The 15,950-nt window shown below is 41.6% G+C and overlaps 1 protein-coding gene across 1 annotated transcript in view; it reads left to right on the forward strand.

The window, feature by feature from the left end:
• CDH20 (cadherin 20, type 2) overlaps positions 1-15,950 on the forward strand; it is a 74,380-nt gene that overhangs the window by 13,985 nt on the left and 44,445 nt on the right. The window contains exons 2-4 of the mRNA XM_006837532.1: positions 1,084-1,378; positions 2,167-2,286; positions 5,508-5,675. Of these exons, the coding sequence (XP_006837595.1) occupies positions 1,084-1,378; positions 2,167-2,286; positions 5,508-5,675 (583 nt within the window). The remainder of the gene's footprint in view (positions 1-1,083; positions 1,379-2,166; positions 2,287-5,507; positions 5,676-15,950) is intronic.

The following is a 15,950-nucleotide window of genomic DNA, read 5'->3' on the forward strand; positions in this document are numbered from 1 at the left end:
CAGGTTGTTAATGAGTCTTCCTCCAATCCTGATGCCACGTTTTTCTTGCTATAACCCAGCTTCTCAGATTATTTGCTCAGTATACAGGTTGAATAAGTATGGTGAAAGAATACAACTGTGTCGCACACCTTTCTTATGGGATCATACAAAATATCCATATTTTTGTCATCCATACACATTGTCTATAATTCCTGAGGCAGAAATGTATTTGTAGGTTTAGCATAAAAATTACGTCCCTGGACTTCTTTACAAACGGATCTGGGAGGCAGAATAGTTGGATAGAACATGTCGTAACTCAGCTTCCACAATGAGATTTGAGTGATTCTATATGAGCCCTGAAACTGGCCCCACCAGAAAAGATACAATGATGGCAAAGAATTATAACCAGGAATTAAACTTACATTGACACCTGAAGCCTAAACATACAAAATCCTTCTAAAAGAAGCTATGGCATTAGAATCATAGACTGGTAGAACTCTAAGAGTCCCTGGAGGTCAGTTAGTATTTCTAGTACAGTGGCCTTTACCTCCTTATGAATTACTTCAGGAGTTTTCAGTCAACTTGTTGAGTCTTTTTAAAACTAATAGAAAGTTCTGGATACTGAATGTCACCTGGTTAAAATGTTCAGCTGCTAACTGAAAGGTGGATGCTTAGAACCTGCCAGTAGCCCCGCAGATAGACACGACAGTCTGCTTCTATGAAGACAGCCAACATTTGAGTTCATGTGAAGTAGTTCCACGCCCTCCTATGGGGTTGCTGTGAGTCGGCATCAAACCAATGGCAGTGGATTTGGGGTTGGTTTGGTTATTCATCAACTTACATTTATTTTTTGATTCAGTGATACAATCATATTCAATATGTGTTAATTCTTTGTAGATAGACTTGGTTAACATTTGAGTGGGGAAAAAAATTCCCCTGTGAACTGATCTATGAGTATGTTTGGTTGTGTATACTGCCACCCAAAAAAAGAAATTTCTTCCAATTTGAAGGGAATTCATAAGTTTGAAGCAAACTGAAAATCCATTTATTACCTGCACATGTTCCTATTCATCAATGAGATTTTGGTGCTTTTTTTCCTCTCAGCTTCATTCAGATATGGATAGGGGAGACGGATCCATCAAATACATCCTCTCCGGAGAAGGTGCAGGAATCGTGTTTACCATCGACGACACCACGGGAGACATCCACGCCATTCAGAGACTCGACCGGGAGGAAAGGGCCCAGTATACGTTACGAGCTCAAGCCTTAGACAGGCGGACAGGCAGGCCCATGGAGCCAGAGTCTGAGTTCATCATCAAAATCCAAGATATCAATGATAATGAGCCCAAGTTCCTGGATGGGCCTTATGTTGCGGCTGTGCCAGAAATGTCACCAGTGGGTAAGGTGGCAATTAGCTGTCCTCACAAACAGCAAGTTGTCGTAGGAAAGCCTCCTATGGATGTAGACATAGATGTGGGTATAGATACACATAAAGATCAGACAATGTACAGAGCAACCCATAAGGTGAATCCCAAACGACAACAAAGTCTATAGTCAGAGACGAAATTACACATTGGAATCCACCATAGCAACAAATTAGCTTACTATTGCCATTCAGTTGGGTTTTGTTTGTTTGTTTGTTTGTTTGTTTGTTTTTTGAAGCTTTCCTTGTGAATTGAGTGATAGTTAACATGGGAGAGCATCGGTTTTACACTCAACCAATTGTATTTGGTTTCACTGCAATGATTACAATCCCCTCCATGCCTCATTGGTTAATAGTATTTGTCTGTATGCCCTTTTTCTTCTGCTTCTTCTTCTTTTGATGTACACAAAAACAAACAGGAATATATATAATCATTTCAGCAACTGTTGCCATTCAGTTTTTATTCTTAAAAAGAAAAAGAAAAAAATGTAGATGATAGACAGAGAAATAGGTAGGTAGGTAGACAGACATGTTTGATTCCTAAGATGTTTGGTTTGCTTTGGTATTATCCAAAGGGCAAAGACTGGTTGTCCTTGCCCAGTTGTCCTTGCCGGTTCCTAAGAACTGAAAATACAAATAACTCATTCCCACTAAGCGGGGCAGGAAAGGAGTTCCCCAAAGGGCCCCTGCTGAGGAAGCTGGCAGACGCTCTTCCGGTCTTTGGCAATTGGACTTCATCAGGTTTCCCCATCTCTCTTCTTCAGGTACCTCTGTTATCCAGGTAGCAGCTACAGATGCAGATGACCCAACCTACGGCAACAGCGCTCGGGTGGTGTACAGCATCCTCCAGGGCCAGCCATACTTCTCGGTGGACTCCAAAACAGGTATCCGACACAATTGTCCGAGCTGGGGCTTTGCCCCTTAGTTATTTATAACAACTCCATTCCCAAAGACTCTCAGCAGAGCAAATGACCCGACAAGATGTTCCAAGCTTTAGGATTAAGAGAGCAGACTAGCACTGGCCTGGTAGAAAAGAGCGTGCTTACCAAGGGCACTGGATTGTGTCTGATGGAGAGGTCAAATCGCCACCTACAGAGCAGTAGCCCTTCACTCACCTTCCAAATTCCTATGGTGCTATTTATTCCCTGAGAGGAAGGTGCTTTGTACCTCTAAGGAGAGCTGGGTCGCTATAGATCTAGAATCATTGGTGTTGAAACTAGAAACCGCCTTAGGTCACCATCCAGTCTGTCTCCATTTATTTAATGGATGAGGAAATGAGAAATTGGGACCAAATGACGTTCATCGGATTGTAGATACACCCCTGACACACTGAAGTGCTTTCCACTGAACTACCCTGTATAGTGATGAGTATCCCCACCTGTCCCGTGGGAGACCGGGGTTCTAGTCCCCGATAGGGAGCCAGGAGTCCTGATGTGACACTATGGGTTAATGAACTGGACTGTAAAGTTGGTTTGAACACCAAGGGTTGGTGGTTCAATCTCACCAGTCACTCCTCTCAGAAACCCTATACAGGGTCGCTATGGGTCAGAACTGACTCAAGGGTACTTAACAACAGCAACAACCCTGTACTAACAGAGAACAAGGCACTATGAGGTCTGTGAAGTCATTTGGTCTGGCCCTGCCAAGGCAACCAAAGTTCCAGCCATCACATTTGTTGTTGTCAAGTGTCATCAAGTCGGTTCCGACCCATAGTGACTCTGTAAAGGGTTTCCAAGGAGCGGCTGGTGGGTTTGAACCACCGACCTTGAGGTTCAAGCTAACCTTGCAGTTCAGCGCATTATCCCACAGTGCCACACCAGGACTCCATTGTTGTTGGTGGTGGTGTTGTTATGTGTTGTGGAGTCGGTTCCGACTCATATCGACCCTGTACAGAGTTTCCGAGGTTGTAAATCTTTACGGGAGCAGAAAGCCTCGTCTTTCCAGATGGAGCAGCTGGTCGTTTCGAACTGCTGACCCTGAGGTTAGCAGCCTAATTTTTAAGTTGATAATTTTGTGTGGCCCATAATGTCATAAACTTTGGCAGAAGAAAGGTTCCCCATCCCTGCTATAAATGGACAAGTTTAACAAAGAGGGTACACAAGAGCTAGGCAAGTCTTCCTGGGTAGGGAGCAATGTGTCAAGAGAGGACAAGGCAAGAAGACTTCTTTCAGATAGACCCAGGAGTTTAGGTTAAAGAATCTGTAGGTTTTATCTGAAGCCTTTAGGAGGGCCCAAGTGTTAACATACTCAACCAGCCAAAAAAGTGGGTGATTTGCGTCGATCCAGGTAGACCTTGGAGGTTACCCGTGAAAGATGGCAGCCATTAGAACCCTATGAAGACTGGTAACCTGGGTCGCCATGAGTCAGAATGATTTAGTGCCAAGTGGTTCCTAGGCTGTAGCGACAAAGGATCCTCTTTCATACTTTTGAGTTCCGTGGTGCAATTATTTTACTCTTAGTATCTTACACTTGTGCCAAGCTCTCTGCCTTTTAAAATATTTTCATGCACTTTTCTATATTTGAGCCTCCCAACGTTTGTGTGAACTTGTGAAATGTGTACCGTTGTTGAGTGCCATCCAATTGGTTCCTGTGTAGGGTTTCCAAGGAGTGGCTGGTGGGTTTGAACAGCTGACCTTGTGGTAAGCAGTCTAGTGCTCATCATACAGTGTAACATAAGAGAGTGTGTCATATATGAAAAAATCTAGGGCCTAAGACTAATTCACAGAATTTGTGTCATGAAACTTACAGCCACAAAGTAAAGGCATTGATGAACATGGAAAGCTACCTCTTTATTTGAAAGAGAGAATATATATATATATATACATTTCGATTATTAGCAACCTAGATAGAATTTCTTTATTATTTTTCAGAAGCCCAAAGGGAAACCAGGCATTCAGAAAATTCTATCATAAAAATAGACCGTGAAGCAGTGTGAATTAGGAGGAAGGATTGCCATAGGACCTGCTATAATACAGTGCCTTTCCCAATTCTACCAATGTGGGGAGGGTACCCACACCGAAGAAATGGCAGGCAGGAAGAGGGTAATGTGTCTTTTATATCCAGAAAACCATCTTACATTATGTTGACAGCTCCCAGCAGGCATGGATACTGGTAAGGTCAAAACTAGATGCAAAATAGTTATTGCTATGTGCCCAGGGGGAAGTTACAAAACAAATGCTGCATCTTTCAATTGAGCACGTTCGTACTAGAATACAGTCTATACGTTAGAGGAGCTAAGCTGAGGGTGGCTATGGTTTCTAGTCCCTTCTCTATTCATGCCAAAGGTCTTCTTAGCCAGGGGTTATGTTGTAAACTCACAGTAAATAAGCCTTGATTCCTGACCTACAATGATAGACACCTACTTTTCTAAGTCGAGGGGTTAAAAGGGCCGTAAAACATCCTTGAGCATGCTCACTCGGCAGGATCAAAGCAACACATTTGAATCGATCCTGATTTAGGTCCCTCTTTTGCAATGAAGCAGTATCATCCATCACACTGCAATGTCTGGCAAAGTTCAGCCCTTGCGCGCGTCACTAGCAAAAGAAACCAGAGTTTCTTTCAGGTTCTGGTTCATGGGAGTCAGTGGAGCACCAGGGTAAGCAGAGAATGAAAACATAACAAAAGGAACATGGAATCAGAATTCCACCCCTACTGACAGGTACTGCAGGTAGGGGAAATCCCAGACAGGGAATGAGTTCCCTAAAGAAGAGCCATTCATACTAGAAGTTATCTGAGGGCTGAAGAAAGAAAGGGCGGGAGGAGGATTATCTAGAATCCCGGATTTGTAGGCTTGTGAGGTTTTGTTTGCAGGAAGAAAAGTCCCAGTTTGCTTTAGTGACTCCCAGCAGCCTGAAGTCCCTTGGACTGGAATCCCCAAGTCCGTCCGAGAGCCACTGCTGCCACCTGCTGTCCTCCTTCGGTACTGCAGCCGGAGGAAAGCCTCTCTCCCCGTGAGTCCTGCGGGAACAGCGAGAATCCACCATTTGTTTGCAGCCAGTTTAATAAAACACCGGGGACTCGAGATGTTAAGCGTGCACAGGAAGAAACCGAGACAGCCAACTTTTCGAGGCAGGAGTGTGAATCTGTGTGGGTTTGTGTCCGGCAGGTGTCATCAGAACAGCACTCATGAACATGGACAGAGAAGCTAAGGAATACTATGAAGTGATCATCCAAGCCAAGGACATGGGCGGGCAGCTGGGAGGACTGGCTGGGACCACCACGGTCAACATCACTCTCTCGGATGTCAATGACAACCCACCACGCTTTCCTCAGAGTGAGTACCTAGCCAAGGGGCTGCTGACCACGGCACCGGCACCTGGGCCCTCTTGGGATGGCAGTGAGACTCCTCAGTGAGGGCAATTCCCGCCTCACCATCCACAGTAATGAACCCCTGTTCCTTATACCTTTTTTGTTTTGTTCCATGACCATTTCCCTATGGAATCATTAGCACACTCATCTGCTAACCAAAAGGCTGGAGGTTCTAATCCACGCAGCGAGGCCTCGGCAGAAAAGCCTAGAGATCTGCTTTTGAACAGTGAAAGCTATCAGACACCCTGTGGAGCACAGTTCTCCTCTGTCACACACGGGGTTGCCATTTGGGACGTTTTTTTCCCCTAATCGCCAACCTCTCCACCCCTGAAATTAAATACTGAGGAATACTGAGGGGGCTGAACTTAAGAGGGTCATAAACCAATGTAAGGGCCAAGATTTTTTTCACTCCCTCCACGAATCAATTTCTGCTCTCTTGGGAATAGTATCAGTTCCATTGATAGAGTTGTTGTTGTAAAGATTGTGGGTCAGTTCTAACTCACAGTGACCCTGTATAGGGTTTCCAAAGAGTGACTGGTGGGTTTGAATCACTGACCTTGCAGTTAGCAATCCAATGTTTATTGTATAGCGCCACCCTGGGTCCATTGATGAAGCATGCATTTAAATTAAACCAAAGCTGTAGATAAACATACTGAGCCATCTGACAGTCTTAACCAGACCATGTTTCCCAGCCCATGTTACTGAACACCTGTTATATAAACACACTGGGAGGAGGGGATGCTGCTCAAAGTCCAGCCCCTGCTTTTTGATGCTTACAGTCCACCTGGGGAACTGGCCTTCTAGACACATGGGAAGCTGACCGGGAGCAGCAAGTGCTGTACCACTTGAGTAGTGTGAAAAGCTGCCTTCACAGTGAACTGACATGAATGCAGGCTTCAGAGAAATAAGTCAGCGTGGGATAGAAGACTAGAAACTATTTAAATAGCCAGGAAAACATTCCAAGAGGGGGAGAAATCCCTGCTGTCCTCCAGCTCATTCTGGTGGAGACCTGTCTATCCAAGGGAAAACAATAGACGAGGATGAGTCAAAAATTATCCCATTCTGACTGTAGTTTTTTTTTTTTCTTTTTCTGCTCTTTTATTTTTATTATGGACTGAGTGATTGTTTACATGGGAGAACATCAGCTTTACACCATAATTTCATTGTAATGATTAAAATCTTCTCCGTGCATCATCATTCAACAGTATTTGCTTCCATTCCTTCTGTTTCCTTTTTTCTTTTTTGAGGGGGGAGGGGGATAGATGTACACAAGAACACTCAGGAATATATAATAAATGTAAACAATCAAAGAGCACATTCTGCAAGTCTGCCTCCCGGCTGCCAGCACACAACCTTTCTCTTTCCATGAGTCTAGAGTCCTTAGCTGCTCCCTCTCTCCACGTCCCCATCTCTGCCTCCATCTCTGACATTGCTGTTTCTCTAGATAAGGTCCCACATTCTGCTTGTGCTTATCTCCCCTGATGGTCCTAGGGTCCTCTGTTTCTGGACTGTAAGATTAACTACTCCCCTGTTTTTGTTACAAAACTTCTATCTTTACAGTTGTGCACACAGCCACAATTAGCCGTGATATGCAGAATTTATTTTAATCTTTATCATTTTTGACATAGTCTCCTTTCTTCTCAATACACTTTGTCCATCTGTCAACAAGCTTTCATATTCCTTTATTTAAAAAATATTTTAGTCTAAGCTGTCATCCATGAATACACCTCTATCATCACTTCTCCGTCAGAGGTGAACCTTCATCCTCCAAGGGCTGCTTTCTGGGGACCAAACAGGTGAAAGTCCAATGGAGCAAGATCAGGACTATAGGGAAGATGTTTTAACACCTCAAAACAAAGTTTTTACAGAGCATCAACCATGTAGGCAGAGGTTGGATATGCATTGTCATGCAAAATCACAATGCCCTTGGATAACAGTCCTCTGCATTTAATCACAAATTTAGGCTTCAACTCTTCAGCAAGCATCTCACTGTACAGAGCACTGCTGAACTTTTTTCCTGATAATGTTCCAATACTGGCCCTGGGGAATCCCAGAAAACTGTAAGCATCAGTTTTCCAACTGATGGTTGGCTTTTGAAATTTTCTTGGTTGGTGATTGAGGATGTTTCCATCCCTACTCTCAGGCTCATAGTGATGAATCCATGTCTTGTTACCAGTAGCAATTTTTTTAAAAGGAACTTTCTCCTTCCTTCCAGTATTGGTCCAAATTTCACTTGCATAGGCACAAACACTTCTGTTGATGCTCTTCTGTGAGCTGTTTCAGTATCCATCGTCATAAACTTTTCTAAATCTAAGTCTGTCTGGTATTATTTCATATGCAGATCCTTGGCTGATTTGCAAGTGATTTGCCACATAATCCACTCATCTATGCAACAGAATCATTCCACATGCACCCTCAATGTTGTCATCAGCCGTGGACATGGATGGGTGTTTAAATATAACCGGAGTGCAGATAAATTTTGACTCATCTCGTGTGTGCATGTATGTATACATACATATATACCAGAATGCCCAAAGCATGCTCTAGGTCTAGAGAGAGAAATACGCTTTAAATGAAGATGCAGAGGATTCGGCAGAAATAAAGTTGTAAATGTAGTTTTATGATCAGAGACCTCTAAACTGTTGATCCACTCTTTCTATTCTTAAGGGTGGTCACTGAAAAGTTTTGAGTGAGACATAAAGAAAGGCTAATTTGGTAGCTATGAACAGGAAGCGTTGTCAGGGATGGAGATGAGAAGCAGGGGAATCAGTTAGGAGACTTGTCGAGTCAGAAGATGGGCACTGATCATGGTGAAGGAAAAGGTGTCTTGGTTTCTTAGATGAGGGAAAGGAAGGAGGGTGGAGTCAAGGATGATGATGATGTTTTAAGTCTGGGTGACAGGGAGAAGGATTGTACCAATGATAGCAAGGGAGGAGGCTTAAATAGAACTAGCAGCTGGGAAGGAAGAAGATAAATTCCAGTTTGAATATGAAGTGACAGCAGGACAATCAAGTTGGATGTCCTTAAGGAGAGTGGGAATACGGAGGTATGACTGGGGACCAGGCCCCTGTCTGTGGAATGAATAAACAATTTAGCAGCAAATACAAAAAGGGTGTAGCTGAGGAATGAGCATAGAAGACAACTCCCAGATGAAAGACTTGAGCAGGGACGCTAGACTAAAGCATGTATGTGCTAAACATCACCAAGTCAGACGGTCAGCATAGTGACTGCAGTCACAGCCAGCCAAGCCAGCGGCACCCAACAGGGGTGTGGACCCCATCAGCTGACCCTGCTGGAGGTGGGCAACAGAATGATTGTTGATACAATGCTTGTCTGGTGTTTCAGCATCAAGTTATTTTTTTATAAAAATATCCCTGTACTTAGTTAGAACAACAAAAATATATATATTTTTTATGGCCCAGACCTACAAGGCCATACTTCTATGCTAATTTAGTTTTTGAGCCTTCTAATGTGCAGCTCTGGTAGCATAGTGGTTACGAATCGGGCTGTGAGCTGGAAGGTCAGCAGTTCGAAACTACCAGCTGCTCCACGGGAGAAAGATGAGGCGTTCTGCTCCTGTAAAGATTTACAGCCTCAGAAACCTTGTTCAGGGTCTCTATTGGTTGGAACCAACTCAACAGCACTTAACAACAACAACAATGTGCGGCAAAGTGGCAGCATCAATGGGCTCAAGCATGACAACAATTGTGAGGTTGGCCCAGAACCGGGCAGTGTTTTGTTCTGTTGTGCATAGGGTCGCTAAGAGTCAGTACAGACTCGATGGCACCTGACAACGACAACTAGAACAGCCACAAGAATGTGCTCCTGTGAGGGCTGTCATTATTACCAATTATAAGAGATGCTTCAAATCGCATCATTTCTTCGGCCTGTGCTCAAACACACAATGTTTTCATGGCTGCCGGCGTTTTTGGAGTCGCTGATTTTGTCAAATTTTCTGGTGTTTAGCCACAATATTGTGGTAGTTAGTGACTGTACCCACCATTCGTCTGTTGTACTGTGGTGACTTATGTATTACTGTGATGCTGGAAACTATACCACCAGTATTTTAAATACCAGCAGGGTTGCCAATGAAGGGCGGGTTTCAGCTGAGCTTTCAGACTAAGACAGACTCAGAAGAAAGAGAGACTGGTTAATGAATGTTTAGCCACTGAATAGCAGTGGAACACTGTCAGCACCAGATTACTGAATATTGAAACAAGATGAAGAGCACCATAATATTGTCAGATACAGTGCCAGAAGATGAGTCCCTAAGGTTGGAAGACACTCAGATGTGACCGGGGAAGAGCTGCCTCCTCAAAGTAGAGTAGATTGTGATGATGTGAATGGAGTAAAGCCCTTGGGACATGCATTCGCTAATGGGGGCAACTCAAAATAAAGAGACACAGCTACAAACATACATTAATGATCAGTACATGGAATGTACATATTATGAATCTAGGAAAATTGGAAATTGGCGAAAATTAAATGGAATGCATAAAGATTGATATCCTAGGCATTAGTGAGCTGGAATTGGCCATTTTGAATCTGACTATCATATGGTTTTACTATGCCAGGAATGAAAAATTGAAGAGGAATGGCATCATATTCATCATCAGAAAGAACATTTCAAGATCTATCTTGAAGTACAATGCTGTCTGTGATTGGATAATATTCATATTAAAAAGGAAGACCAATTAATACAACGATTGTTTACATTTACTCACCAACCACTAAAGCCATTGGTAATGAAATTGAAGAATTCTGTCAACTTCTCCAATCTGAAATTGATAAAACATGCAATCAAGATGTATTGATAATTACTCCTGACTGGAATGTGAAGGTTGGAAATAAAGGAAGGATCAGTAGTTGGCAAATATGGCCGTGGTGATAGAAATGATGCAGGAAATTGCATAATAGAATTTTACATGACCAATGACTTATTTGTTGCAAATAACTTTTGTTAAAAATAATATAAAAGACACACAGACCTCATCAGATGAGATAAAAAGAATCAAACTGACTACGTCTGTGGGAAGAGATGGTGGAAAGGCTCCATATCATTAGCCAAAACCAGGCCGGGGACAGACTGTGCATCAGACCAGCAATTGCTCATATGTAAGTTCAGGCTGAAGCTGAAGAAAAATAAAACAAGTCCATGAGAGCCAAAAATATAACCTTGAACATATCCTACCTGAATTAAGAGATCATCTCAAAAACAGATATGATGCATTAGACACTAATGACATCAAGAACATCATACATGAAGAAAGCAAAGGTCATTAAGAAAACAAGAAAAAAGTAACAGACCAAAATGGATGTCAGGAACGACTCTGAAACTTGCTTTCCCTTCTAGAGATGCTAAAGCAAATGGAAGTAAAAGAGTTGAACAGAAAATTTTAAAGGGCAGCTAGAGAAGACAAAGTCAAGTATTATAATTTCACAAAAAGACGTGAAGCTCGAAACTCAAAAGGGAGGAACACACTCAGTGTTTCTCAAACAGAAAGAAATGAAGAAAACAAGACTCAACTTGAACTATCAAAGGATTCGATGGGGAAAATATTGAATGATGCAGAAAGCATCAAAAGAAGATGGCAGGAATATACAGAGACACTGTACCAAAATGAAATGGTCAATGTTCAACCATTTCAAGAGGTAGCATATGATCAACAGCCAGTGATACTGAAGGAAGACCAAGGTACACTGTAGACACTGTCAAAGAACACGTCATGGGAATAGATGGACTACAAACTGAAATCGCTCCACAAACTGGTGCCACACGGGAAGCACTCACTTATCTCTGCCAAGAAATTTGGAAAAGAGCTACCTGGATAACTAATTGGAAGCGATCCAAATTTGTGCCCATTCCAAAGAGAGGTGACAAATAAAACATGGGACTCATCTGACAATATCATTAATATCACATGCAAGGAAAATGTTTCTAAAGATAATTCAAAATCGGCCGCAAAAGTTCATCAGCAGCGAACTGCCAGAGGTAAGACAGATTCAGACGAGGGTGTGGAACAAAGGAAATCATTGCTGACACTGATGGCTTTTGACAGAAAGCAGAGAATATCAGAAAAATGTTTACCTGTGTTTTATTGACTATGCAAAGGCTGTGTGGGTCATGACAAGGTATGGACAACATTTCGGATAATGGGTATTTCAGAACACTTAATTGTGCTAATGAGGAAACTGTACATAGACCAAGAGGCAGTCGTTCAAACAGAACAAGAGGACACTGAATAGTTTAAAATTAGGAAAGGTGTGCTCCAGGCTTGTATTATTTCAACATACTCACTCAATCTGTGTGCTGAGCAAATATTTCGAGAAACTGGATCCATGAAAAAGAATGTGGGATCAGGATTGGAGGAAGGTTCATTAGAAAACTGTGATATGCAGATGATACAACTTTGCTTGCTGAAGATGAAGACAGAGAGCACAGCCTTTGGTATGGGTTGTACCTCAATGTAAAGAAAATAAAAATCCTCACAACTGGACCAATAAATAACATCATAATAAATGGAGAAAAGACTGTAGTTATCAAAAACTTCATTTTGCTTGGATGCACTATCAACATTCATGGAAACAACAGTCAAGAAATCAAATGATGTTTTGCGTTAGGCAAATCTGCTGCACAAGATTTCTTTAAAGTGTTCAAAGAAAAGCTGTCAGTTTGAGGACTAAGGTACACCTGACCCAAGCCATGGTATTTTCAATAGCTTCATATGAATGTGAAAGTTAGACAATGACTAAGAAAGTTTGTAGAAGAACTGATGTGTTTGAGCTGTGGTGTTGGATAAGAATATTAAAAGTACCATGAACTGCCAGAAGAACAATCAAATCAGTTGGAAGAAGAATAGCAAGAATGCTCCATTGAAGCCAGGATAGCGAGACTTGCCTCTAATACTTCAGACATATTCAGACATATCTCCAGTCCCTGGAGAAGGACATCGTGCTTGGAAAAATGGAGGGTCAGGGAAATGAGGAAGACCTCCAATGAGATGGATTGGTACAGTGGCTGCAGCAGTGGGTTCAAGTAAACGATTGTGAGGTTGATGCAGGACCAGGCAGTATTTTACTCTCTTGTGCATAGGGTTGCTATAAATTGGAACTGACCCAACTGCATCTAACAACAACAACAAAATTTTGGAGCCTATATTAGTACGTGTGTTGAGAATGAAGTAATAATTAAAAGAAAAGTAGGAGAAAAACAAAAATTAAAAAGATTTCCATCAGTTATTAATATTGTATCTAATAAGGGATATCACTGCTGATGTCAGATGGATCTTGACTGAAAGCAGAGAATACCGAAAAGTTTACCTATGCTTTATTGACTATGCAAAGGCTTTCAATTGTGTGGATCATGACAAGCTATGGACAACATTACCAAGTATGAGTCTTCCAGAACACTTAATTGTGCTCATGAGGAAACTGTACACAGACAAAGAGGCAGTTTTTCAAACCAAACATGGGAACACTGAATGGATTAAAATTAGTAAAGGTGTGTGACAGGGTTTCATTCTTTTGCCATAGTTATTCAACCTGTATGTTGAACAAATAACCCAAGAATCTGGGTTATATGAAGAAAAACATGGCATCAGAATTAGAGGAAGACACAATAACAACCTGCAATAGACAGATGATACAACCTTGCTTGCTGAAAGTGAACAGGACTTAAAATATCTATTGATGAAGATCAAAGACCACAGCCTTCGGTATGGATTGCATCATAATGTAAAGAAAACAAAAATCCACACCACTGGACCAACAAACAACATTTTTAGCAATGGAGAAAAGACTGACGTTGTCAAGGACTTCATTTTTCTCAGATTAACCATCAACACTGACAGAATCAGCAGTCAAGAAATCAAACAACCTATTGCATTAGGCAAATCTGCTGCACAAGACCTTTTTAAAGTGTTGAAGAGCAAAGATGTCAGCTTGAGTACTAAGGTACACCTGACCCAATAACCGCATATGCATGTGAAAGTTGGACAGTGAATAATAGAACAATTGATGCATTTGTGTTATGGTGTTGGGGGAGAATATTGAAAGAACCAGAGTGCTCCTTGGAGACCAGGATGGTCAAACTTTGTCTCTCATACTTCGGACATATTGTCGGGAGGGACCTGTCACTGAAGAGGGATATCATGTTTGGTAAGGTGGAGGGTCAGAGAAAAAGAGGAAGACCTCCAGCAAGATGGATTGGCAAAATGGCAGTATCAGTGGGCTCAAGTGTGACCACAATAGTGAGCTTGGCCCTGGACCAGGCAGTATTTTGTTCTGCTGTGCATAGAGTCACTATGAGTTGGTACCAACTCAATGACACCTAACAACAACAAATAATGTAATTCAATGTAGAAGATTTTATGATACAATTTTATTGTTAGTATTTGTATAACCTAAGAAATAGACATTTAAGCAATTTATAACTATATTTATCACATATTATTCTATGATTAAAACTGTTAATAAGAATTACTTAGGATTCTGTACATTCTAGTATGGGAGGAGGCCCATTGGGGAGGGGCTTGACACCACAAGTCACCACACTGGGTGACGCCAACCACTGTGAGGCCACGGAGTGAATCATCTCTCTTATTCACATAGATACAGGAAGACAGCTCAAATATTTACATGCAACTGGTATACATGAAGTCCCCATGAGCTCGTGAAACAAAAAGGATCCTAGATAAACATTTCACAAATGATACAAGTTACAAAGCTGATTGGTCCTGCAGTGCAGAATACTAGTGCACCATAGAAGAGTCTAGGGGCCTGCAGCAGCACTGTAGGATAAACACTGAACTGCTAACCGCAAGACAAGTAGTTCAAACCCACCAGATGTTCCCTGGAAATCCTTTCCAGGGTCACTATGAGTCAGATCTGACTCGATGACACTTAAAAAGAACAGAGGAGTTTGTGAAATGCCATGACAGATGGTGTCTGTTGTTTTGCTGACCCTGTGTGTTCCATAGTCTTCTATGCTGTGCTCACTTTTGACTACAATTTTTAACATCCTTGAATTATCCTATTTAGCTTTTTACATTTGATATTAGGCAAAATCTCACGTGAAGCAAAAGGGGCAGAAGAAGCAAGTGACTGCATAGTTATGTATATGGAATTGAACGTATTGTAGGAAGCCCTATCACACAAAACATGGCAGCTTCCCAATGGTGTAACCAGACAACAGTGATACCAGGAGAACACTTAGGCCTGTTCCCCAAACCCAACCTCTTAATACCACTCTACAGAATACATTTTAAGTTATTGCTTTTCTAAAATAGAGTAACTGGTGAGAATCTAAGATGGGATGGACCATGTTGCACTAAGACAAAATACAGATGCAAAAAATTTGTATCTGTGTCTGCAAGCATTCTTTGCACATTATCTCTACTTCCTCTAAAACTGTCACTATTTTTGAACTTTTAAAAATATATCCTACCATCAAATATTGCCCATTGATTTGCTAAAACTACCATATTTTTACTTCTATGTTTGCTTGTCTATCACTCCCTCCGCTTGGTGGTATTTGCATAAGCACCTACAGGTCAGTTTTTTATATGTTGCTATAAGGAAGAAAAATGAAAACAGCATAGGGCATTCACAAAAATAACTCAAGGCGTGTGTTATTTCTGTAAAATACAGTAACCATAGATGATCTCACTGTTCTGTCAACCTACCTGAGATAAGCTGTGTGTATCAGTAATTGGATTCTTCATGCTCTTGTTACTCAAAATTTCATTTTCATTCATTACAAATGTTCCCATACTGATTACTAGGTGTTGACAAACTGCACTGATGTGGCTCAGTCACTTTTAACTGAGTCTAATATAATGGAATATCAAGATCTGAATCTATTCATTTCTAATCTAATGTATCACATACTCATAGGGAAGTTGTTATGGATCTCTCAAAATGCATAGCAGTAGCTTTCCTGGTGTGGATAAAATAGAAGCAGATGTCTGTTTGTTTCTCCCAAATTTCTGCAACAGCAAAGTCTAATCTATCAACACCTTTGGAGGTAAATGGAAAGAGACCAGGAAATCCAGTTTCCTGCCATCTTACTACAGACATTAAGAGATTTCCTGGATCATATTTGCAAAGAACAGGCATCATTTTTTCTCTGTGTAAGCTAGTCTTGGTGTGGCACTGTGGGTTAATGCACCAGACTGCAAAGCCGTTTGAACTGCAAGATCAGCAGTTCAAACTCACTAGCTGCTCCTCAGAAATCCTACAC

The sequence above is a fragment of the Chrysochloris asiatica genome, unplaced genomic scaffold (assembly GCF_000296735.1).
Source record: "Chrysochloris asiatica unplaced genomic scaffold, ChrAsi1.0 scaffold00021, whole genome shotgun sequence".
Taxonomy (NCBI): Eukaryota; Metazoa; Chordata; class Mammalia; order Afrosoricida; family Chrysochloridae; genus Chrysochloris; species Chrysochloris asiatica.